This window comes from Zootoca vivipara, chromosome 12, assembly GCF_963506605.1.
Source record: "Zootoca vivipara chromosome 12, rZooViv1.1, whole genome shotgun sequence".
In the NCBI taxonomy this organism is placed as follows: Eukaryota; Metazoa; Chordata; class Lepidosauria; order Squamata; family Lacertidae; genus Zootoca; species Zootoca vivipara.
This window is the reverse complement of record NC_083287.1, coordinates 36,109,269-36,135,425: the sequence shown is the minus strand read 5'-3', so window position 1 is coordinate 36,135,425 and position 26,157 is coordinate 36,109,269. Positions and strand designations below refer to the sequence as shown.

The 26,157-nt window shown below is 41.3% G+C and overlaps 1 protein-coding gene across 9 annotated transcripts in view; it reads right to left on the bottom strand.

Annotated features, from left to right (window-relative positions):
• MALRD1 (MAM and LDL receptor class A domain containing 1) overlaps nt 1-26,157 on the bottom strand; it is a 258,550-nt gene that overhangs the window by 94,720 nt on the left and 137,673 nt on the right. For all 9 annotated transcript variants that reach the window (XR_009558403.1, XM_060280800.1, XM_060280803.1 and 6 more), the window contains 2 exons: nt 9,520-9,700; nt 3,741-3,869 (listed from right to left, as the gene is read on the bottom strand). Coding sequence is in view for 8 of the 9 variants with exons in the window: in XM_060280800.1 (XP_060136783.1) it covers nt 3,741-3,869; nt 9,520-9,700 (310 nt within the window). In the remaining variant the exon portion in view is untranslated. The remainder of the gene's footprint in view (nt 1-3,740; nt 3,870-9,519; nt 9,701-26,157) is intronic.

Here is a 26,157-nt window from a genome sequence, read left to right as displayed (position 1 = left end):
TTTATTCTTCCATCAGCTGTTGGAAACTAGATTCCATTTCATTGGATGCATAAAGTCTTATCCTATGCTGGCAGGCATTTGTACATGCAAGGGTCTGTTTTTGTGTCTCTGATATGTGAGCTGTTGCTGCTGGTGAGTCGATTGTACAGCAATGCATTTGCTGCAAAACTCCCCCTGTTTTATGTAATACACACACACACACACACACACACACACACACACACACACACACACACACAGTGGTATGTGTGTGTGTATATATATATATATATATATATATATATATATATATATATACACACACACACATACACAGTGGTACCTCGGGTTGCAGACCTGATCCATTCCGGGGTGCCCTTCGCACCCCAAAAAGTCCACAACCTGAGTGGCGCTTTTGTGCATGCGCGAAAGCACGATAGAGCGCTTTTGCGCATGCGCGAAGCGTGCAGAATGCTTATGCACATGTGCGTGCGGCAAAATCTGGAAGTAAACACTTCTGGGTCCACTGCGTTCGTAACCTGGAAAAACGTAACCCGCAGCGGACACAACATGAGGTATGACTGTATATAAAAACACATGGATAGGAGGTCCTGTCTGTAGGGTTCTCAGATGTACCACTCTGGCCCTTGGCTTAATTCCACAAGAGTTTTAGTGTTATTTGACACTTCAAGCACTGTGGACATGCTCTTGCTCTTTGGGCTGTCACTCTGGGAATGAATTGCTGGGCAAGTGTGAACAAGGGAAGGCTAGTGAAGGAATGAGGCAGCTGAGAAAGGAAAAGGCAACCTGCTGGGCCTCAGACTCTGCTCACCATCAGCTATAGCCCCCAAGTGACATTTCCTGTGGGTGAATAGCCCTTCAAAGGAAAAAAATAAGTAAAAGAAAAACAATGAATGTATAGTTTGGCAAAATAGAGCTACTTGCAGGTCAACACACTCTCTTGTCTATTAAGGAGCAAGTGCTTGCATATATCAGGCATCGGACTAAATGATTTCTCTATTTAGACACTGGAAATGGATTTTGGGAAAATGTTGTGTCATGCATGAAAGCACCTTGGATCAAAATGTGGGATGGAGTGCTAAAGGCTCAAATGTTTTCTGTGTATTTTGATCATTCTTGTAACTGAAAAAGTTTAAAGAGCTAACTTGAATTTGAAAAGACTTTAATTTAAATTGATTTTTTCCCCCTTTGGTATCTGAAAAACTCTCGGTTTCCCCACTTTTTATTATGTGACTATGAATGAATCTGGTCTTCAATTACAAACCACCTTGCCTGAGCAAAAGAAATCAATCTAAATAGGTGGGATTACTTTTGGTATCTCCGACAACCAACAATGCAATAGAATACTCCAGCACTCTTGTAGAAAGGAAACAACAGAGATTTATTTAGCATGCCAGATCAATGCAAAACCATAAAGAATAGTAATTGCAGTAGTACTTGTTAAATGTATTCCTAACCAAATGAACGGGGCAGTATTACTCTTGGCTAAATGGGATTGTTGACTCTGCTCAGACCTGAATGCAGGAGATGCCAGGTGAACGCTATTTACATAGATTGTTGCCATGCCACCCAGGTAGTCACAAGGGTGCTACTTCAGCCCTGAGAGGCACAGTTCTTCTATAAGTGTCAGAAAATCAAGAGCCACAATTTGGAGCAAGCAGAGATTAAAGTGCCCTTCACACACATTGCCAGCAGTGTCAGAGCTGCTTCCATATAGTGAGGTCTCATACTGCAGGAGGGCAGACTGTAGGGCAGATTGTGTGGGCCTTTTCTTGCCAACCCAACTGGCACCCCAGGCATAGGGAAAGGTTCACATGAGTTACACCTACTCGGCACCAGGGGGCTGAACTGGGAGCTTCTGGCAGCAGAGCCCAGGCGCTTCATTCGCTGCACCATCAGAGCAGCTATCAAGCAGTGGGAGTTATTGCATTAATTTCTGCTACGCTGCAGTGCCACCAAACAAGACCACATGAACCAACAGGGCTTTTAGGAATACCAAAAAAAGCAACAAACAAACAGGTCCTGTAAAGCATCTCTACTATGTCAGTATATAGGTCTTTGCTGGGGACCAGATATGGGATTGCTTCTTCTTTTGAATCGGTTTCAGACTCACTGTCAGGGTCTATGACAAATCCAAGTTTCAATGCTCTTTATCAGATGCACTGAGCACCTCCCGTATTGTGCATCTGATGAAGTAGGCTCTTGCCTCCCAAAGCTCACGGCATGATAAATGTGTCTCCCAGGTGTCACAAAACTCTCTCCAAATTCTGCTGCAACAGACTAACGCGGCTACTCTTTTATAATCTCTGTCTACTGCAGAAATGGATGAGACTTTGAAATGCTTTAAATGTTGTGCCTTGCCATTTCGTCATTACTAAAAAGATCACCTAGCTACAATAATTCAATCACAATATCTTGCCAGTGTAATTCAGCTTGCATTGTTTACAAGGAATACTTAAGAGCAGTATGTGCTGGGTCGATGAAGTCAGCTGCCTGTTTGCACCTTCTTGACATCCTTTTCTTTTTGATGTAAGCCAAATCTATTTACAGGTGACGGGGGAAGGACTGTTCCATTTGTCTCTAAAATTGCTTTCATTTCAATATGCCAAGGCATTTGACTAGATGGTTCATCAGCACCGAGGCCTGCTATTAATAAAGCCCATGCATAATTGAATGCAGTTCAGCAAAATTGAAAGTGCTTTCAAGGTGCGCATGCAGTTTCCCTACATCACTACCACTGCTGATTTTTAAGGGGCATAATAACTATGGGAGACTGTCCAACTGGAAGGCAGAAGAAAATGTTTTAAAGTTCAAATGGTTAAAAAGGAAACACTGGGGGCTTCCAGACAGGAGTTTATTGTGGAATCCTTGTTGCTCATGCATGTAAGTTTTCTGCACCATCCAAGTATCAACCCATTGATTTTCTTAATTTAAGAACTGGATTTATCAGTTCTATGGAAAATTGATAATCAAAAATAACTGGTTTCACATATGCAGTTATTTCTATTTCTGTTTCCTCCTGACCTGAGCACATCCCAACCATTTTGTCTATGGCAGGCCACTGAGACCAAACTGAAATGGACTGGTGCATTTAAGACAGGTTTACATACCGTAGCAAAATAATGATACAGCCAGTCTTGGTCAGTTTATTCAGGGGTTAAAGGGAAAGTGGAAAAATTGGAGATCAGATATGGCTTGTATTTTAGTTTTAGGGGGGAATATATTTTATATCTATATCTATCTTTCGATCAATCAATCATCTATCTATCTATCTAATAAAAGGCTGGAGTGCTGGACATCAATTCTATGCATGGCTAGGCATGCTTGTGCTTGTGCCATCTTGTGTAGCAGATAAAGCATTGAGTGGAATCTTTAGTTTATTTTTGGATGCGAGGTGACATGGTGTACCACCCTAACCCCAAGCATGTGCAACTTCTCAAGATACAACCCCTAAAGGTGTCTCAGTGGAAGTTCCCATCCTGAAGCCAAGTGGGGAACAGATGAGCCATGGAACTTCCAACTATGGCCACTTTAGTTGACTTCCCTAGGCTTATTCCCAGGAAAGTGGTCATACGATTGGAGTCTATTTGGTGTAGCAAATGTATCCAGATATAAGAAAAAAGTCAAGGGGAACCAGCTCAGAAGCAACATGTCCATAACAATCCTGTCCTGAGTAGCTATTTTATAGCACTTAAGCTTTAAAAAAAGCAGCTTGCATTAATGCAGAGAGAAGTACTTACTGCAATCAGCTTCATCAGACAAGTCTTTGCAGTCAGCCTTGTAGTCACAAACAAGGTGAGATTCAATGCACTTCTTGTTCCAACATACGAAGTCGGTAACAGTAGGGCACACCCCAGAATCCTCTCCAACTGGAACCAACAGGACAGCTAAATCAATACTTTAATTAAATCAAAGAATGCCCTTTTTTATTTGTTTACCCATTGTACCCATCACTTTAGTGATTTTCTGCTTCCAGCAGATGTTATTCAATCCTGCTCACATTTAATGATGGCTTGTACCTGCCTAGACTGCTCTATTGGCCATATTCAGAGCTTAATGGATGAGAAGCTTTAAGTAGACTGAAATTCAATTCAGCATGAAGACAACGCTTCATTTGCCTTGTTTGGTCTCCAGATGCATGGGGGGTATGATAACATTCATTGCCAGTAAAGACAAAAATACATAGAACAAAGGCAGCAATGACGAGAAGCCCAATATGCACACACAAACTTGGACATAGGGTTCCTTCTGTTTCCCAAAGGCACCGCCTCCACCATTGCACCATGAGTTTTCAGGATTATGGAGTTCTCGGTGCCTTTTGCAATGCAGAACAGAGGACTCCTATAGTTTGAGTAAGTCAGGAAATCTCTCTTTTGCCAGCTCCAGCTCCTGTATGGTTGAGGGAAGGTGAGGGCAGAGGGAAAATAAAGCTTAGGACACCCACAAATACCCAGCAAGTAAGTACTGGTATAATCAGTGAAAATAATTGCAGAAGGTTAAATGCAAGTACTGCATTTCAGTTAGTCTGTTGAACAAACTCTACTTGTTGTATTACAGTAATAATAATAATAATAATAATAATAATAATAATAATAATAATAATAATACTCTGGGCAGCTTTCAACAGAAGTATTAAAATACAAAAGTACAAAATACAAAAGTACAAAATACAATTAACAAATAAGTTATGCTGTATCTTGAAAGCAAAACTTAAAATAAAACATGCTTGGTAATAAAAAGGGATGATGATGATAATAATAATAATAATAATAATATGCTGACTGGGGTGTACAAGAAATTTTAAACCCATTGCACACTGTAATACTGAATACCAAAGGCAAGAAAAAAATGGCCTATCATAAAATCTGACTCAGATATACATATCTCATTATCTTCATTTGTTTAGCATGAAGGTCTGAAGGGATTTCAAAGTGTGCTTGGTTTAACACACTCAGAAAACGTTGCAAGATCAGCTAGAATTTCTAATCTTGGGGAGTTTTCCCAAGCATGTTCAACCTAATGCAGGGCCGTCTTAAGCATACCTGGTGCCATGGTGCGACAGATCCCTCTGGCGCCCCCTGCCCTGCTTCCCAGTGCGGCGGGTGGGCGCAGCGCGGCTGCCACCTGGAGGGCCGGCGCCCTGCACTGCCCGCCCCCTGTTGCGCCCCCTGCGCGTGGCGGAGGCGGCCCCAGGCCCGCGCACCTCCAGAGAGTGGCCTGAAGCTGCTAAAGTGCTGAGAGGTGTGCCTGGGGCGGCCTCCGCTGTGCCTCTCAGCGAGCGCAGCGGGCACAGCGGCGCCCCTGGTGGCCTGTCGCCCTGGTGCCCCGCACCACTGGACCCAGGCCTAGAGACGGCCCTGACATAGCTGCCAAGTTTTCCCTTTTCTCGCGAGGAAGCCTATTCAGCATAAGGGGAAATCCCTGTAAAAAAGGGATAACTTGGCAGCTATGGGCCCTGACCTAATGCATTTAGAAGCTTTGGCAAACTGCTGTGCTATACATATAAAAGTCTAGGAGGAGCCCACATACCCAGGGAAGTTGGTGGCTGAACTTGCATGTACACCCCTGCTCCCATGCATGTTCAGGCAGATGCCTGAATGAGGCTACAATATACCTGCAAACAAGCTTAAAAGACTCACTTTGAAATCAACTGATAGCTGAAGATTACATCTGACTACCTCCTCCCTCTCCAACCCAAAAGCCATGATGGAGGATAATATTGAAGGAGCAGGTACAGTGAGCCGCAAAGGCCGGGGGGGGGCATGGAAGGACATCATAAAGACACCTAAAGCCAATTTGGAGTGCACTGCTAGGAAAAAGTGCAGCTGACTTTTATCCTCCTCCTTTCCTGGCCATAATAGGCCATTTCGCATTTGAATTTTGCAGGTGACTCCTGACCACTCCTGTGGCCAACAGAGGAACCGATATAATCCACTGGCTGTGCGGGAAGCCAAAAGACAGCCCCTCCCTTGATTCCAGGCAATACCACTATCACCATTCCTGGTGAATCAGGTATGAGGTTCTTCTGACAAACGTCAGCAAACTAAGGCATATTGGCTGAGCCATGGAACACACATCACACCTATCGAAGAGCACAACACGAGGCTATATAACCCTGTCCATAAAAGCATTCACAAGAGAGAACTTGGTGCTGGGTAAACAGATGAAAGAGCAATGTGTATTCAAAGTGAGCCACCAAAGTGGAAATGCTTTATTGCTAACAATTGAAATTAAGATATTCTGCTTCTGGGCTGAAGATACAAACACATACCTGGAATGCCAACTGTATTACTACAACTGGAGATGTAAGGACAAGGCAACACACAAATATAAGCAACAGAGGAGAAGCTGGTGCCTCAAGTGTGGGATCCTGAAAAACAATTGAATCCCAACCTCAGCACACCAAGATGGGCAATGCATTCAAATGCATAGAGGACATTTTCCTCTTCTTTCAATGTAGAGAAATTAATCTTTGGCTTTACTTGTGGACCAGTGAACACTAGTCATGATGACAATATGAAATCTCCAAGTTTAGGGGTTACTTTTCATTGAATACAAAAGCAACAGCAGGCAAGAGCAATTGCCTTCATGCTTCCCAGAGCTATTCCCCTAATATACACATGTATTGGTTAGAGAACTGCATCACAAAATTCAGAGAAGTTCCAGAGAAGTTTAGTTGTATTTCAGTTTGTGCAACTGTTTCTTTAACTGTGAATTTGTGATTCAAACCAAACTTCTCCCCCATCCCTACTAAATGCAAGGCATCCCTTTACCAGTTTTTCAGCCCATGGCTGAATGTTGACATTTCATTAAGGAAGGAAGAAAATGGTTTTCACTCAGAACACTGTTTGTCATAATTAGGAGCATTCAGGATACTTTTACAAAAACAAGACAAACTGAACAAACTAAAAAGGATGCCAAAGAAAAAAGAAAATAAAAGAAGACATGTTATTCTTGAACCAGCCAAGAATAACATGTTGGGGAAACAGAAATATAAAAAGCTGTAATATCGATGTCCTGCACTGCTTATTGCAATGCATTTCATTTTCCTTACTGTTTGTTGTACGATTCCTGAGATAATCTTAAGTGCTTTGAATGCATAGAGAGCAGCAGCAATGTATAAATGCTAAGTGTTGGGTGAAATTGGTTTTAGTAGGTTAAAATCTATTAGAATTTTTTTAATAGACATGTGGTATTTTATATGATGTTTATAAAACAAACCACGTCTGTACCATCCTGGCCTGGGCTTTCTCCTTTCTCTGTTAATATGTGCTGCCCATCTCTTTTTTCTTGTCTTAGTGATGATGTCAGCCCCCTGCTGGGCCTTCTGCATTTATAATATACTATTGATGAGCAAGCCCTGAATAGTTTGTAACAGTCTGGAAAAATTTCACCCGCAGCAAATGATCAATGACACTGGGGACAGATACCAAATGTAATCATGTTAGCACAAAGCATCACTCACAGTGGGAAGAACTGAAGCACCCAACAGGGGGGAAATTGCCAGCCATGCACAGGTGCTGTGATTCAGTGCATATGATCAAAATCAAAACTTATTAATCTTGGACCATGTCTGTGGCATACTCTCAAGAAGGATTATTATTATTATTAAATAGCTAGTCATGCAAATATTTTCTCAGCTTTTAAATTATTGTAGTAGACATCAAAGTTAAAATTGGTAAGAGTTCTAAAAATACTTAACATATAAGTGCTGTCATGCTATGTTTTTGAGATACGGTAGCCATTGACACACTACTTTCAAAACAGAGAACTTTTGAGTGTGGATGTGAATAAAGTGTTGCATTGAAACAAACAAACAAAAAACCTAAAGGCAGGTATCTCTCTCCCCCTCCCTCTATTTCTCTTAATGCTATATTGTTTCTTTGAAGGTTATATTGTTTCTATGAATGTTGCTCCTGTGAATCCAAATGAAACCAAGGACGATCACCTTTAAGTATAAAAAGAAATTACAGGGAGGAAAACAAACAGAAAAAGAAGGCTGTCATATTTTACTTTGTTTTCTTTTTATCCTGCATTTCTTTGAATTAGATGTACTGTGGACAATAGTTAATTACCGGTAGCTGTAGCTCTTCCTATCTTAAGGAATAATGAGGAACATTTCTGTGTTCTGAAGATGCACAGCCAGTATTAAATGAAGGACCAGGCAAAGAAGAGGAGGTGTGAATGTTAAAACACTAATAAAGAGGATGACTGATGAATGAACTCTTTCTCTGAGAGGAGAACTACTTAAAGGGAAAATGCCACATGCAGGAGACTATTGCACCAACAATGCTCTTCTTTAAAAGCCATAAAACGTTTAGTAACCAAAATGCCTTTGAATTCAGAGGATAACCTTTTATCTAAGGGGATCTTACAGAGGAAAGCATCCTTTGTGGGTTGTGCCCTCAGTGATTCCTCAGTGATTCCCCTTTCCCCTTTTCTATAAAGGCATAGTTTAAAAAACTGTTCAGGAACAGAAAGTGAAGAACTTGGAGCTAAAGTCTTAGATCCATGGGATGAACAACAAAATATTTATTTATTTAGGTACAAGTTCAGAAAGATTTCTTGGAAGTAGAATTATTTCAAAGAGCAATAAAGCTTATTAGGATTCCTCAAAATACATTTGGATAAGCACTTTCATTTTCAGGTATTTTTGTATCAGGGTGTTTTGCCAGTTCATTTGATATAGGAACAGCACCATACCATCAGCAACATGTATGTCTATGGATGACCTTGACAGCTGTTTCTGGGGAAAGGTTGATAAAGCATTTCCTCAGGCGGTAGCGAGAAGTCGTATCAAATAAGGTGTGCTATCAGTTCGAAAATCTGTGGGGATTTTTACTCAGTCAGGGCTAATCAAAAGATTTGTGTTGATTCTGACATAAAACAAGCTTAACAAATTATATTGACTCTCAGAGAATTCTGCCTGTAGGCATTGAAGCCTTGGCAGGTGGATCCACACACAACTGGAAAGATTTGTGGGTGAAGACATTGAGGTACAGATAATCCCAGCTGCGACCATGGATTTGTCATAAAGTCATAATATCTGAATCTGGCTTTCTACATTTCTGCGAATTTCTGTTTCTTGCTGTAGAGTAAATCACACAAAGAATGTGGTAGCAGACACTTGAGACTAAAAGGGCTAGTGTTTGGGCATCCATGTGTGAGAATAATGCAGGGGAGATAGAACAGGAGGGGGCAAAGTGGTAGGCCACCACAACTGGAGGGCACCATGTTAGCTATTCCTGGGATAGAAGGTAAAGACACTGTCATAACCACCAAACAGCAAAATATAGCTGTGATTTTATTTTTTAATAAGCTGTAAATTTATTATTTAATATACTGAAGGCCTATGCTTCTTGAAACTGCTCGAGTTGGTGAGTTGAACAAAGTAAGACAATGAACTCGGCTTAGTGTTATGTGTGAACCTGACCATTATTGCATTGCTTTTTTTTTTAAAAAAAAGTTTCTATGCATTTATTTTTTCAGCATATACCATTTTAAATAAGAAGTCCTTACCTGTGCTGCAGTTCTCATATACAATGTCATCTATTGCTGCTCCTCCTCCAAGATCCTTGATCCGAACGCCTTCAAACAGAACTTCAAAATTTCTCAGCTTCCCCAGATGTATTTCGGCTTTCGTCCACAGGCCACCATAGTCTCCAGAATCACTCCAAACCTTTAAAAGTCCACTCTCAGTCTTAAAAGAAAAGAAAAGAATAAAGCTGGAGTGAATGCAAAACTTAGAATGCTAAGCTTGCACCTGCCATGAGTATGTAATGTGGGTAAGAGAATGTGAAAGTTACAAGAAACACTGTTAGTTTAAGCAGGGATAGTCATCATCTGGAAGCTATCACCACAAACATCCCTGACCACTGGCCATAGTGGCTGGAACTGTTTGGAGTTGCAGTCCAACAACAACTGGAGGTAGCCATGTTGGCAACCCCTGACTTACAGCAGAGAATAAAGACTGAAAGGGAATGTGCAAGTTGGTCATGCAACCATTGTCCTTGGTTCATGAAAAGAGAAAACTTAAACATCCATGGGTAAATGTGCAAAGGGTCACATTGCACAAGATTCCTGATGCATGGGGAAATGATGTGACTCACTCAGGCACCCTCCACTTTCACTGTCGCATTACATGCAACACAACTTTTATAATCATGTCAAACTTTCAGGAAGGGGCTATGTGGGTCTTGAAGGAGGACTGGAAATCTTTACCTGTGCAGGTGAGAATGAGGGTAATGACTGAGAGAGGAGACCCAGGTCAGAGCTGGGAGTAAAGGCTGCCACAATTGAGAGGTGTTCCTACCATCCAATACATGTAAGCTAATTATAGTAAGCTTCTGTGAAATGTCCTTAGGGAACAATGCCTTCCCCCCAAGGTTTGTACACAACCATTTTGCTTCTGTTTTGGACGTTATTCTCTCTCTTCTGTACTTTTAAGCTGTTAAGTTAGGTCAGCACATTTGTATTGTTTTATATTTTGTTTTAGATCGTGTATAGATTTATTTACATGCTGATTTTTTTGTTCTTGCTTTTTGAATTGAGATATTATTGTAGTTTGTTTGATACATTGTGAGCCACTTGGGCAAATTTTTGTGGGAAAGTGCATATAAATAAACAGATGATGATGATGATAAATCTGATTCTTCAATGAACAGACAGTTAAGTACAAATTGCCACGTACAGGACCTATTTTCAAAAGTGTTGCATCATTCTTGATGCCTTTCCCAGCTGCTACTTCTTCAGGCTTCAAATCATCCAAGCAGCTAAAATGAGCAAATTTTCTTATTACATGGCAAAGCTAAGGCTGGGTTACACAACACCAGCAATTTAAGGTGCCACAAAAAAGTAAAATATATTATGTAGTGCCTGCAGGCAATTTTTTTTGTCTGAAAATACACTATTGATTTTGTTAACATTTTCTGTATTGTGTACATAGGAGATTCACACAAATAAGCAATCCTCAAAAAGCCTCCAACTTTGGGGGTAAAGTGCTCTGACAGCATGCAACCCAAGGGCTAGATTATATTTTACTACAACTATAGGACGTGGGCGGTGCAGGGACGCGGGTGGCACTGTAGGTTAAACCACAGAGCCTAGGGCTTGCCAATCAGAAGGTCGGCGGTTTGAATCCCCGCGACAGGATGAGCTCCCATTGCTTGGTCCCAGCTCCTGCCCACCTAGCAGTTCAAAAGCACGTCAAAGTGCAAGTAGATAAATAGGTACCGCTCCGGCGGGAAGGTAAACAGCGTTTCCGTGTGCTGCTCTGGTTCACTAGAAGCAGCTTAGTCATGCTGGCCACATGACCTGGAAGCTGTATGCCGGCTCCCTTGGCCAAAAGAGCGAGATGAGTGCCGCAACCCCAGAGTCGGTCACGACTGGACCTAATGTTCAGGGGTCCCTTTACCTATAGGACTACAAGGGAACAACCCCATATTAAGAATCCAGAATCACCTACTACTTAAAAACACAAGTAATAGACAAGGGCACCTGACCAGATAGATCAGTTAGTTAAATGGTGTCAAAGTCACCAGAAGAGAAAAAGGGACTTATGAATGAATGTGAAATTAATAAACACTGGAAATAGTCTGATTTATCCATCCCTACCTGGCACAGTGGCCACAAACTCAGTAGCTAAGATGCATTATTTTAGAATAAATATTTAAAATGGTTATGCTCCACGTAATATATTTATAGCTGTAATATCCAGCAAAAAAAGTTAGCACTATGTAGTTCAAATATGCAACCAGCAAACTACTCCTATGCACATGTTGCATAGTCAACATTAATTCAACGGCACATGAGCAGCACAATTTAACTAATTCCACCATGTTTGTAGATAGAGAAATATAAAACACTTCTACTAGTGCAGTCAATTCCAGGGAGTGAACACAGACTTTCTGAATACATAGCTGCTCTAGGTCTCTCTTATGTGCAGCTGATTTGGCAGCTATGGGATGATTAACAGCAAACTAAAACAAACAAGGCCCCAATTAGTACTTAGCTATAGAAACAATACGAATGCCAATGAAAATCAATGGTGGCTTACACAACAAATTTGCCCACAATGACTTCTGAACCTTCCTCACTTGGAATGCTAAAAATCCATTCATTATTCATGTCAAGGCCACATTTGGCCTACAACCAGTATCATTAAAGTGGATTGAAACGTTTAACTGAATGAGAATTACATCCTCTTAGACTGCAGTCACACACATACTTGACTGGAATAAGCATAGCTGCCAAGTCTCCCATTTTTCATGGGAAACTCCCGTATTTTAAACCATTTCCCACTGGCAGCCCGGATTGGAAAAAATCCCGTATATCCCCCAGATTTCCTACCTGCCAGGGAGGCTCCATTTTGGGTGCTGGTGCCGCCCGATTTCCGGTGCCCAGACATGGGTAGCGTGGCACCGGAAGTCGCTTCTACGCATGTCCGGACATGCGTAGAAGCGACTTCTGGTGCTGCTCCGCCCATGCCTGGGTACTGAAAATCAGGCAGAGTGGCACCGGAAGTTGCTTCTAGGCATGTCCGGACATGCGTAGAAGCGACTTCCGGTGCCGCGCCGCTGCTGATCCCGCATTTTTCAGCAGGAGACTTGGCAGCTATGGAAATAAGTCCCATTGAATTGAGTGGGACTTACCTTTGAGTAGACATGACGGATAGGTTTGAACAGTGGCACACACTCCACAGCTTGTATAATTGTCAGCTTGAGGGGCAGCAACCTCAGCTGGTAGAAAGTAAAAAAGGTAGAAAGTACTCCATGCACGGAGGCTACTCATAAGCCAGCACTTGTTGCTTGCAATACAGTCCCTGCTACTTACTTACTTCTCTCTACGCTCTAGTACCTAAACATGTCCTATGTGTTTATCAATATATTCCTTAAATTTTGAAGAAGAAAACTGCCGCCAGTTCATGCAATAATAAAACTGGAAGGTAGCAAGGGATATGATCATTGTTATTAGACAATGTAACGAAGACACAGTTTGCAATTATGCCATAAGATTATGCCATAAGAATGGAGGGCGGGCATCTCTAAGAAACCAGAACTATTTCTTTTAGGCATAATGACATCTGATATTAAAAACAAAATAAGACCACAGTTCATGTATGCAGTCACCACGGCCAGGAATCTAATAGTCAGATATTGGAAAAGGGAAACTGGTAGAATTTCTAATGTTAGCGAAAAAAATGGAACTAGTGAGAGGAGCCTCAAAAAGGAGGTAGACAAGGAATGGAAAATGGTGAGAGAATATCTCCAAGGATACTGCAATAGTAGAGGCTTTCTGACGTCAGAAGAATGAGTAACAACATATGGTATTAATACAAAAAACAATAATGACAAATTAAATAATGGATATAAGTAGGAAGACGATATTTGGATCTAATGGTTACAACAGGAAGAGCATTATGGACTTAATCAGAAGTATTCACATTTCTTGTTCTTTCTGTTTGTTACATTGTATACAGGCACATTAAATTATATGTAGGTAGCAACAATTAATTGAACTGGAACACAGATATGAGCAGTTTGTAAACTTAAATGCTACCTTTTTCCTTTATGGGAAACTATTTGCTATTTGTATTTTCTTTCTTCTTATTATTTTCTATGTTTATAAACTCAATAAAGATATTTTTTTTAAAAATGGAGGGCAGGCATGCACATTAGAGAGGCATCCAGGGATCTTGCAAGTGATTTTAAGGAGGAAAAAGTTCGTTCTGGTGCAGTGTTAAATAAAAAATAGAAAGGGATCCCAACTGTATTTAAAAAGACAAAGTCCGTGAATATTTTCATATACTAGAATAACTGAGGGTTTGTTGTTCAAGGCTCAGTCTCTTCACTCACAGCCTTAACTCATGAGGTGGATTTGGGGCAGCATGATCAGTCTTATTGCACTGGGCGCTGCAGGGCACCGCAACTATGATGTCGTGAATTGAGCAGAATGAAAGGCAATAGGTGGAGAACCCCGATTTTTGGCCTCACACAGGGGACAGCTGTAATTGGAAAGACCAAAGTCTGCCCCTGCTTAACTATGCCTCCTTCTGACTCTCTGCACACACAGCTCCTCACTCCACAGCAACATGGAGCTTTCTGCTGCTGGACTCTAGAAAACAAGTGTACCTCTTTTCTCCTGAATGGTGAGTGCAAATGTACTCCCAGCTGCAGTATGGCCATCTTTCTCCTTTTCTCCTCCTCTTCCTCCATAAAACCCATTGAGTGCACTTTTCTCCATTGCTACCCCACCACCATGGTGGTGGGTGGGGAGGTCTACCCAAAAAAAGCTCAACAATTTTGGTGGGTTTCTTAAAAAAGCTAAACAATGTTGCGGGTGTCAGGAATTTGACTTTTTGAAATATGGCAACCCTAGATATAGAGACCAGTTAGACAAATTTGTCAGTGAAGTATGTGAGATTGACAAACTCCAAGGGACAAGTTTGGATAGTTCTGCATCACAGAAGTGTGTGGGGGCATATATATACGTGAATACAAAGACTCAAGACACTTAATTGCATCTAATCTTTTAGTTGTCTTTGCACATACATGCAGTTTGCCCTTGAAATCTCTTTTGTGTGAGAAAACATTCCAAAACATTATTAATAGGAAGAGTCTGATTAATTAATAAGAGAGCTAGCCATTGATTGGAGAATTAAGCAGAAGCTTTAACTGAAATGGAAATTAATAATGGAAAAATATAATGCAAAATTGCTCCATTTAAGTATTTACTGATAATAAAGTGAATTAGACATTTCCAGTATTGAAGCATTGAGGCTCGTAATCCTTTAGACACGTTTACAGATATGCTTTATCTGTTGTACAGGGAACAGCACCATTGAAATCTATGAGTTCAAATACCAAAGGACATTAGGATCACATACATAAATGGCTATTTTTCAAACCTTGTAAACATTTCAGGGTCTGGAACTGCTAGAAGAGCCCATTACTATTACACTGCTTAGCTTCTGCTGTTACAAAATTTATAAATACTTAATAAAACATCAAATACAGTGAAAATATTCGAGTATAAATAGGCCATCATTCTTAACTGAAATTCTGTTTGAAAGATCCAAAAACATACTTTTCAGTATAACATTTATGGAGTTTGCTTGGAGAAGAAAAACTAATCCCACATTCATCACAGGATCATTTCTGTCAGTTCTTTGGGGACTGTGAGTGCTTGCGCTACATGCATGCCATTGGTGTGTGCAAGGACACTATTTTAAAACACTGTGAGCACTGTGCACATTGACAGTACCAATCACCTGCTGAAGGGAAGCCTTACTGAGAAGTTCAACTGGATCTTGCCATATGATCTGAGACTATGTGGGATCTGAGTTTGCTCTGAGCCATGAGTGTATCGCTGTGGTGGACAGGGAAAGCCTATTGTGTGAATCTCCTCAAATTAATTCAAGAATCCAGTGCCATATCTAAATACAATTAACCCCTTAATTCAGCGAATAATTCCCCATTGGGTATGATTATGAGATGGAAAGCACACTCCTCCTTAATTAATTGGACTATCCACATGGTCAATTCCATTTTAGGACAATCCCAGGAAACTGATACACACAACTCTTTTCTAAACAGCACTGTCCCCATGATGGATCTCAAGACAGCAGGCTTCTTTCTCTCTGTAGTTAGGCTTTAGACTCCTCACTTACTTCCACCCTCCCAGTATACCCTTGCCTCCAAGCTATGTTTATTATTTCATCTGAGGGTTAGTCAAAATCCTATGCAGAAATAAGATATACGTTCAAAAGTATAGTAAAAGTTTGCTGTCTATGCTAGGGTTTGAGTGACTTGGGAGTGAGCAGGATTGGAATAATAGAATTAAGGATACTAACTGATGTAGGAATGTATTAGATAATTAGGTAAAGAAGTATTAGATAATTAGGTAAAGAAGGATAGAATAATTTATATATGACTTTGGAATACAATTTCGTTAATTATCATTTTTTCTTTTTTATTTGTTTGGTTTGATTCATATTTATATTGTTAATATGTGCAAAAAAACAAAGACCAATAACGAGGGATATAATATTGTATATAAAAGCGTGTAGTTTTGAAACATAAAAACATGGTTTATATTCTGCGATATATAGAACTTTCGTATTGAATATCAACTTTATACATTGTTCTGTTATGTCTTCTTTTGTTTATTAGTCTACTTTGTAATATAAAATCTTTAATAAAAATCAATTATTTTTTAAAGAAATCCTATGCAGACAGCCAGCATTTTTCTAAAGAGTTCCTGTTTTTGAACTAACTTAGTACCAGTGGTGACTCTGTGATGTCAAAATTCAGTGCCCCCCTTCTCATGCTCCATTCTACATCAGACTTATGGTACCCCTGGCGGTGCCCCTGAGGCTCCATGCCCAGTGTGACTGAACCCATTATGTTCCCCTAAATCTGCCTGTTTCTAGGGCTCAAAGAACCCAAATATCAAATCAGAATTAGCTATATTATTACCTACTCCATCACTGCCTGAGCCTTGTACTAGGGACAGGGATGCACTCCACACAAAGTGTGTGCAAAGAAATCTTGGGATCTATTATCCCTCTCCAGTTAACTTCTTTGACCCTTATGTTCTTTATTTATTATTGCATTTACTTATTTAATATATTTATAGAAGTATTTATACACTGCCCGCTCATATAATGTCAGGACAGCATACAGCAATATAAAATCTGTAAAAGTAGTGAAGAACAATTGTTAACATGACTGGCTACAATTGGTAAGACAACCGACAATATACCGTATATAGTTTTTAACCCAAGAAAATCTTCTCAAAAGTCGGGGGTCGTCTTATACGCCGGGTCGTATTTCTTATACGGCGAGTATATCCCAAACTCTATATTTTAACTGGAAAAGTTGGGGGTTGTCTTATACGCCCAGTCGTCTTATACACCGGAATATATGGGTACAGTCATACCTCAGTTTAAGTACACTTCGGTTTGAGTACTTTCAGTTTAAGTACTCCATGGACCCTTCTGGAACGGATTAATCCACTTTCCATTACTTTCAATGGGATAGTACGCTTCAGGTTAAGTATGGACTTCCAGAACTAATTACACTCATACTTTGGGTTAAGTACACTTCAGGTTGAGTACTCTGTAGACCCGTCTGGAACGGATTAATCCACTTTCCATTACTTTCAATGGGAAAGTTCGCTTCAGGTTAAGTACGCTTCAGGTTAAGTACAGACTTCCAGAACCAATTGTGTACTTAAACCGAGGTACCACTGTACCACCTTTCTTTCAAGGAGGTTGTATCACCCAACTGACCAATGTAGAGAAGACTAGGGTGGAAATCTACACACATATAAAAAAGGTTCTGAAAATGCTTTTTTAAAAAGCGTTTTTAAAAATACATTGAATTTTCCATAAGGCTCACCATCGCCATCTAGTGTCACATTGTATATTGCACTTAAAACATTGTTTGTTGTTTAGTCGTTTAGTCGTGTCCGACTCTTTGTGACCCCATGGACCAGAGCACGCCAGGCACTCCTGTCTTCCACTGCCTCCCACAGTTTGGTCAGACTCATGTTCGTAGCTTCGAGAACACTGTCCAACCATCTCATCCTCTGTCGTCCCCTTCTCATTGTCCCCTCCATCTTTCCCAACATCAGGGTTTCCCAATATACAGTGTCACATTGTATACTGCACTTAAAACATACTTAATATGTTTTATTTGCAGCTGTATTGCTGAGTGCCAACTTACTGTGGTATAGTGGTTAGAGTGCTGATTAAGACCAGGGAGATGCAGGTTTAAATCCCCACTCTGCCATGATAGTCCTTGGGTGAGCCAAGGTCATAGAGTAACCTACCTCACAGGGTTATTATGAGGATATAATAAGGAGGGTTTTAAAAAGCTACCCTGAGCTCCTTGGAGGCAAGTTTAATGAAGATATTCTTAATTCTGAGACAGTTTTCCAATAGTACTTCACTATTGTTTGTCCAGGTAACAGCATTTGTAATTTGTTAACATTTCTACTCCATTTGTGTTCCTGTCAATAGACTAAGTTCTCACTGAAGTTTTTTTTAAAAAACCCTGTTAGATTTGCTGACATCAAATCCCTGTTGTAGAAAACTGAGCTGGGAAATGATGGTGTAGCTGTTATCAATGTTTCGGAGAAATGTGTATTACTTTTGATGGAAGCTGAAATTAAAACAAACTTACATTTCAGTACAATTGTAGCAAAAACCTATGGACTGTATTTTATAACCCTTTTCTTTCTTTACAATAAAAATCAATAACCTGAAGACACACTGGACAGATTAACATACACTTTCTTTGATTCCCTGTCATTAGAGCAAGGAAATTATTGTCTACAGCAACTGACAAACTGGAAGAAAAAACAGTGGAAAAAGCATCTCTCCATCTCACTCTTTTCTCTCCATATAAACAAGTTAAAAAACATAGGAGCACTGTTTGCCTTTTGTCAGTCATCTGGACTCCCATAAATTATTTATTGTGATTTCCAAATCCACTTTATATTTCCTTCCAGGAATAAAGAGGTCACGCTGGTTTATGTAGTGAAATTTCTTCATCCTTTGCAATCCTTTGTTTATGCTTCCACCCCTCAAATCCCCAAAGAATGCAGAGAATAAAACAAAAGCTACACTTTGCCTCTGACCACTCTACTAAATCTCACCTAGTTGTGACCTTTACACATTATTGTGCATTGGAGGCTGTCCCACACTGTAAATAATTCCCAACTTCAAACTGTTCACATCCTCTCACACATAGCTCAAGCTGTCCGAGGAACGGGAGATGCCACAATCGGACATATAATCAGTGTTATTTAACTTTTTCTCCCCAGTGCCCATACATCTGCCAGCAGAGGAAGTGAGCTTGACAGAGGGGGGTGAAGGCGTGATAGGATTTGTAGTCTCTGCTCACCCTGCCTTGGAGGCTGGACCAGCAGGTGCAGCAGCAGAAGCAATCCATTGGAAGACAGTACAGTGGTAGGGTAGGGTAGGGTAGGGTAGGGTAGGGTAGGGTAGGGGGTCATCCTTTTGCCACCACTCCAGGCTCCAGGGTTTTGGGTACATGGACTTCAGATGGTTGCCTTCAACTCAAGAGGTGAGTGCTTGGCCTCTTCCAACCCTTCAACATGCACGTTGCATGCACATCATGAAGAGGCAGACCATTGGGTGGGAGTCTGAGCGCAGAGTCCAGCTCCATGCTTATGATTGGAGGGGCTCAGCCCTGCACCAACAAACATTGGGGTGGAGAACCTATGGTAGCTTGTCTTGGGTTAGGGGAGAGGAAAGTCATTCTGGAACAGGCTGTGAAGTGGTCTTTGCCTGCCTGCCTCTCTCTCCTGAAATCTTGATCTTCCAGTTCTAGGTTCTCAGTGCTAGCATTTCTAGTAATTGTAGCTGCAAACTCAGAAGTCAAAGAGGAAGTACCCCAAAGAACAGGTGGTTGGTATAAAGGTATAGGGCTTCTGTGATGAGTTTGGGGCATCCATTGATGTCCCACCAATGCTGCTATTTCGGCGGTTCGAATCCCCGCGACGGGGTGAGCTCCCGTTGCTCGGTCTCTGCTCCTGCCCACCTAGCAGTTTGAAAGCATGTCAAAGTGCAAGTAGATAAATAGGTCCCACTCTGGCAGGAAGGTAAATGGCGTTTCCGTGCGCTGCTCTGGTTCGCCAGAAGTGGCTTCATCATGCTAGCCACATGATGCAGAAGCTGTCTGTGGACAAACGCCGGCTCCCTCGGCCAGTAAAGCGAGATGAGTGCTACAACCCCAGAGTCGTCTGCGACTGGACCTAATGGTCAGGGGTCCCTTTACCTTTACCTTTACCTTTACATTTGACATGCTAGCATATTGGGACTAGTAGGAGACAGCCTAAGAAGCAGGACAACTAAGACTGCCTTGTGAGCTTCTGGTGTATTAGTGTGCCAGTCACTCACAAAGGCACCTTTGCCTCTGGAGAAAGCCAGCATCTGGAAATGCCCTATTTATTATAGCAAAGGATGGCCATCGGTTACCAATTTTCAGCATAACTTGTGGTCTTCAGGGACTCAAGGGAGAAATGGACTTAGCACTTCACATTTTAAATTGCCTTATTTAATGCACATCATCTGTCAATATGAATGATATCCCAAACAGGAATAAAACACCCCCTCTTGTGGTATGAGATGAAATATTCCACTAATTTGAGAGCACAATTATTTTCACATGGGAAATACTAATTTCAATTTCAATCCTTTTGCTGGAGGCTGCAGTCTTAGACTTACCTAGGAATAAGTCCCATTGAATGTTCACCTAAATCTCTATCTGTATGTGTGCACCTGTAGCAAGTTATGCACACACAGAATCATCACACATGACAATCTGCATTAAGAAGTCCCGAAGTTGCTGCAGGGAAGTGTCCTCTGTGAACACCTTTTGTCATATTGGCAGGCCCCTCAGTTTCACTTGTGAAGTACACAATGAGAAAAGAGTCACAGCTCCAATATGAAGCTATAAATGTCTAATCATGAGTAAATTCAACTGAGTTCAGCATGGCTTACTCCCAGGTACCTGTAGACAGGGTTGCAGTTTTTTAAAAGTTTTTTTTTTTAATAAAATATTTATGTCCAGCAATTCATTAAATATATATATATCAGAGCAGTATACAATGTACATACAATGTACATACAAAGTGATGGAAAGATATATTCTTAATTGCCTGCATAAGCATGGTGGAATAGAAATGCTCTTGGCATTGAAACAGAAGGTGCCTGCTTCTCAAGTGGAGAAGATGTGGGAGGAAGGAGGATTCTTAACCCTTTCCTTGCACACTGTTTCTCCCCTGGACGATCCCATCCTAACCCATCCCTCCAGCAAAGCAAGGCTCTGAGGAAAGGCAAGCTGGAGAAGAACTAAAGTTCATTTCATAGTCAAGCTGAACATTACAACATTCATATTCCAAAACAAGGAAGACTTTGCTGTTTGCTGTTTGTGTTCACTTGCCAAGGACCCAGTTTAAAGTTGCTGGATATGTAATAAGTTTTGAGTGAGAGAGGAGAAAGTGAATTTGTTATTCTGCTGTCAGACTACGGGTTTAGGTGGTTTGATTTATTGAACAATCACTTTTTTATGAAGGGGCTGCTAATTAGAGAACACCATCACCACAAGTCTTTCTTTGTGATATCTGAACATGACAAGGATACCAAACATTCACTGCTTTCCTTAGATTATGTGTGCATACTATATTATACATAGTGCTGCTTTCTCCCAAAATAGAATGCCCTGTCAGAGCTAAGATGAGTTATTGCCAATAATTCTGTTATAAAGTGCCAGCGAACTCTCTATATTGACTTGTTATCAGCCTAGTGAATGACAATGTGCCAAAGGGATGAGCATCCTCATTCATAACTCAAAGGAAGGTTAACTTTTCTGACCTTCCCGTCTTCTTTCATTTTTATTCTTGTCAAGAGCAGCCCAAAGAGGATCATTTGATTTCCTTTAAAAATCATTCTTCTTGGTGAAACCACCTGGGATTTTTAAAAATCCAGTTTGGGATTCTTTTGCAAGTGCAAAAGAAGAAAATCCAGGGAGCCCACACCTGATTCTAACTAGTTAATGCTAACAAGGGAAAACCCAGCCATGCTGAGCTGCCCCCCAAAGTCTGCTGTTCACTTAAAACCCTCATCTCTGACCCTCAACTCTGGAACCTGCTCCAAGAGGCTGTATGTTGATCATCTGCTTTTCCTTGGGCAAACCAACCAGATGGGCAAGGTATAAATCATAAAATTATAATTAGTAGTATTCATTCCAACTCTTATTGAGATTGCAGTGAAAGCCCCTTACACTTCCTTCCCAAGTGAAACAAAGTTTTCTGCATTTTTGCATCTATTCATTGTTCCTCTCTCTCTCTCTCTCTCTCTCTCTCTCTCTCTCTCTCTCTACTTTCTCTGCCAAACCCAAAATCTAGCCCTTTGGAGCAGGGATTGGCATTTTGTTTATGTTCCAGGGTACATGCACACTGATGAAACTGTACAGATAGCAGTAACAACACAGCCATAGTAGGCAACCTGCTGTAGACAAATTGAGGGCAAATGACATGTAATACTAAATCATCAATCTATTCATTGCCTTCTATGTACCGTCTCAGTATGATTTCCACATTAGGTAATTAAAGGTTAAAAACACAGGAACAGTGACTACATCTGAAACGCGACTAAACCCTAACAAAGTAGACAGACACTTGTGGTAAAGACCCACAGTTGGAAATGCCTGTTGGAACAAAAAATATCTTCAACTGTTTCTGGGAAGAGACCATCTTGGCTGTGAGTCCTGGAAGACCTGCTCCCTGCCTTACTGGCTTTTCCCACCTGGACTGGGAAGGTGAGGTGCCTGAATGACCCTAGTTACAAAAAATTGATGGGGGACCATGTGTTGAGAGTGGGGGGGTTGGACTGGATGACCCTTGTAGCCCCTTCCAACTCTACAATTCTATGATATTCAATTCTATGATATCTAAAGGGCTGTCTCATGGACGATGTAGCAAGCTTGTTTTCTCCAGCTCCAGAGGCTAGGACCTGAACCAATTACTTCAATTTACAAGAAAGATTTGTGCCTAAACATCACAAATAACAGCAAGAGCTGTTCGATAGTGGAATGAACTCCCTCGGAAGATAGTGGACTCTCCTTGCTTGGAGGTTTTTAAGCAGAGATTGGATTTGGTTTTTGGTTTTTGTGAGATGGAAAAAAGTCCTCTAGGGACTAGCAATAGACTAGCCAATGTATAACTCATATGATCTAATTCTCATTTCAGCTACAGTCTTCAGACCTGAGACTCTTAATACCCTGATCCTAAACAAATTGGCCAGTTAAGTCCCATTGAAATCATTGAAGTATAAACATGTGTAACTCTGGACTAACTTCTGGGCAATCCAGATAAAATTAGGCGTGCCTAAATTGTATTGAAATTGGATTTCTAGTCCAATCACAACCATTAAACTATAGGATTTACTTCTGAATATAAAAATGTACAGGATCTGGTTATTAGGCACAGAGGTCTTATCTGGGTATATCCAGAACAAACTTAGTTGGTCTCTAAGGTGCTACTGGACAATTTTAAAATTAATTTATATATTTTGACTACCAATTTCGGCAGTGGTGACAAAAAGAAAATAATAATGAAGTAGACACAGTGCTGAGATAGGCAGAGCTCAGGAATCTTATCGGGATGCAAATCACCATCTCCTTAAATATCATATTGATCGTTTGATGAGCAGAGAGGAGCGCTATCTCTCCTCCTCAGCTGATCTGTACAGATTATTTATTTTATTCATTTATTCCATACCATTTATGAACCACCTGATTTTTATTTATTTATTTATTTAAAAAAAACAACCTCGAAAGCGTTTAGAAAAATATTAGCTGAGAAGGTAGGGGGGTTGTCCTGTGTGTGCACATGTATGGAAGTATGTTGTATGGCCACACACACACCATTTTAGTCACATCTACCACTCGTATGCAGCCCCAGGGGGTTGGCCATGCATGAATGGGTTGGCCCTCAGGCTGAAGAATTTTAGCCACTCCTGCAGCCGAAATGTATTAATGGGGCAATTGCCCAGGGTGGCAAAGTTGATGGGTGGCATTTGCAACAGCGGCAGGGGGCCCGGACTCTTAAGGTTTTCGGTTTTATAACCAAAAAGTGATGTAGGGGAAATGTTATTAGGTTAAATATGAGCCCTGATGCCCACAAATTTCTATGAAATGAGCTATACTAACTGACCTGCTCTAAATCCCCATCAATGAGTGATGCCACTCCTCCCAAGGCCCCACACGCCTTTCCGCCAACAGTTGTACGCAGGAAGAAGTCAGCCCAGATCGTCCCTATTCAGAAAAGCTATTAGTGGAGGAAGAGGCATTTCCTGGGATCCAGATGGGAACTTTGCTGCTTTTGCTTCTTCCCTCCCCATTTTGGGAGGGCAGGGTAGAAGAAGCAGTTAAAACAATAGAGTAGGGAGGGAGAGACCGTCCTGATTAGTGTTGGGTGAGTGAAGGATTATGATATGTATGGGGTAGTCCCCTTCTCTCCACCTACCCCACCTAGTGGGAAGATGCGGACCTATGATTCAGGGTCCCCAGGAATGAGTCTCATGATTTAAATAGTTTCTCTTTGTGGGGGACACAAATCTCTTTGTGGGGGACACAAATCTGCCCCCTGGGCAGACTCCACAAATACACCTCTGCCTCGCAGCAGACAATAGGGCTGCGCATACGATTCGGATGAATCCCAAATTACAGCAGGCAGCTTTGGACAAATTCAGGGTTTGTCTGAGATGAAGCAGGATATTTCTGCAGCGCCCAAAACTGAAGCGGGGACCTCTGATTTAGTGATTGAGGGAATTTCAGAAATTGTGATATTTATGAAAACAGTGGCTAAAGTGCAGCTGCAAAACTAAAACATCTCCCGGAGCATGCCATGCAAGAAAGACACCAGAGTGGAGAGAAGAAAAATTTTAGTGGTAGGTGTAGCTTCTAATCAGAGTGAATGGTTTTTTTAACCAGGATTCCCCAATCGCAATGCTTTCATCTGTCATGGATGCTTTAGTTGAGATTCCTGCATTGCAGGGAGCTGGACTCCCGGGGACCTTCCAAGCATTTATGGAATGAAAAGTTATGAGAGTCCAACAAGATGTTACAGGATATACACTGATAAGAAATGAATCAGTATGATAATCCTAAAACTTTTGTAGGCACAAATAGTACTGAAAGTGTGATTGCCTATGAATGCTCTGATAGCATCATGAACTCAGATCACTATGAATGCACAGTCAATTGGACATGTGTCCAAATTGGACACAGTCACCAGAAAGGAGGAAAGCAAACCAAACCAAAACTGTGAAACGTTTTTGTATGTTATTTTCACCAATATATGCACATTTATACACGTTGCTTTGCTGCAGAACTACATTGCAAAATTCAGAAAACTGAATGTTAAAGGATGATTGTGTTTTGCTGCACATATTGTTCTGGAAAATGTGAATTTTGTAGCCTCTCCCTCAAAGGCAAGGTGAATAGAATTTCCTCTCCATCCCTACTCGTCCCCCAGCAATTCCATCTGGGCTCCTGGCTCACCTTAGACCAGGCATCCCCAAACTCCAGCTGTTTTGGGACTACAATTCCCATCATCCCTGACCACTGGTCCTGTTAGCTAGGGGTGATGGGAGTTGTAGTCCCAAAACAGCTGGAGGGCCGAGTTTGGGGATGCCTGCCTTAGACTGTTGCTTGTGACCCTGCCTCAGCTCCTCTAGTATCAACCTATTTTACAAAGTCATTGTAAAGATTACAGACTAGGAACATGAAGTGTTTTCAATCTTTGCAAGTGCTATATAAATGCTACTGTAGAATATCTCCCTGCAAGGATTCATCACAGAGTGACTAGCTTTTCTCAATAACTTTAAAGAATGCAATCTTTCCATTGACTTTATTTCTGAGAGTAATCTCATATTGGTGCCATTTCTATAGAAGCATTTCAATTTTGAGCAGCAGCATGGTATTCTCACCTCAAATATTGTCAAAGTTCAGATCTAGCAATTACTTATATATTTATGCAGGCCTCTGCATTTTTAAAAAGTTAAGGGTCTATGTGCAGTCCCCTTTTAGCAGCCTTGAGCAACCATTTATACAAATGAGCAGAATAAATTTGCAGCACATTTTAGAAGATATTAAAGCCTTTTACTCCTACGGCAGAAGCCTCATTAATTTGACCTTCTGTCCAACGCTACAGGAGTCTGAATGCGGTGTTGCTCTGGCTAGGGTTCCAGACAAGAAAGGAAGGGATTTAAAAACTCACATGGATCCTCCTCCATTCTAGGGTATGAAAGGTTGTCATCTGGAAATCCTCTAGCCCAGTGATGGCGAACCTATGACACGCGTGTCAGCACTGACACGCATAGCCATTTTAGTTGACACACGGCCGCATGCCGAGACCTCACTTCCAACCGGCAGTGGAATGCCGCAGGCGATGCATCTCTGGGGGCCTTGTGGACTTCTGGCGAGGCAAGATGGTGGTCGGCACAGAGCCGCGGAGCTCCTGAAAGTGACCAGTGTTGCAGGAGCTCCTGGATGGGCTCCCGAGCCACTGAAATGGCCGCCGCCACTGCCCAGACAGTGGGGGCCACCAGTGCAGCAACCAGGG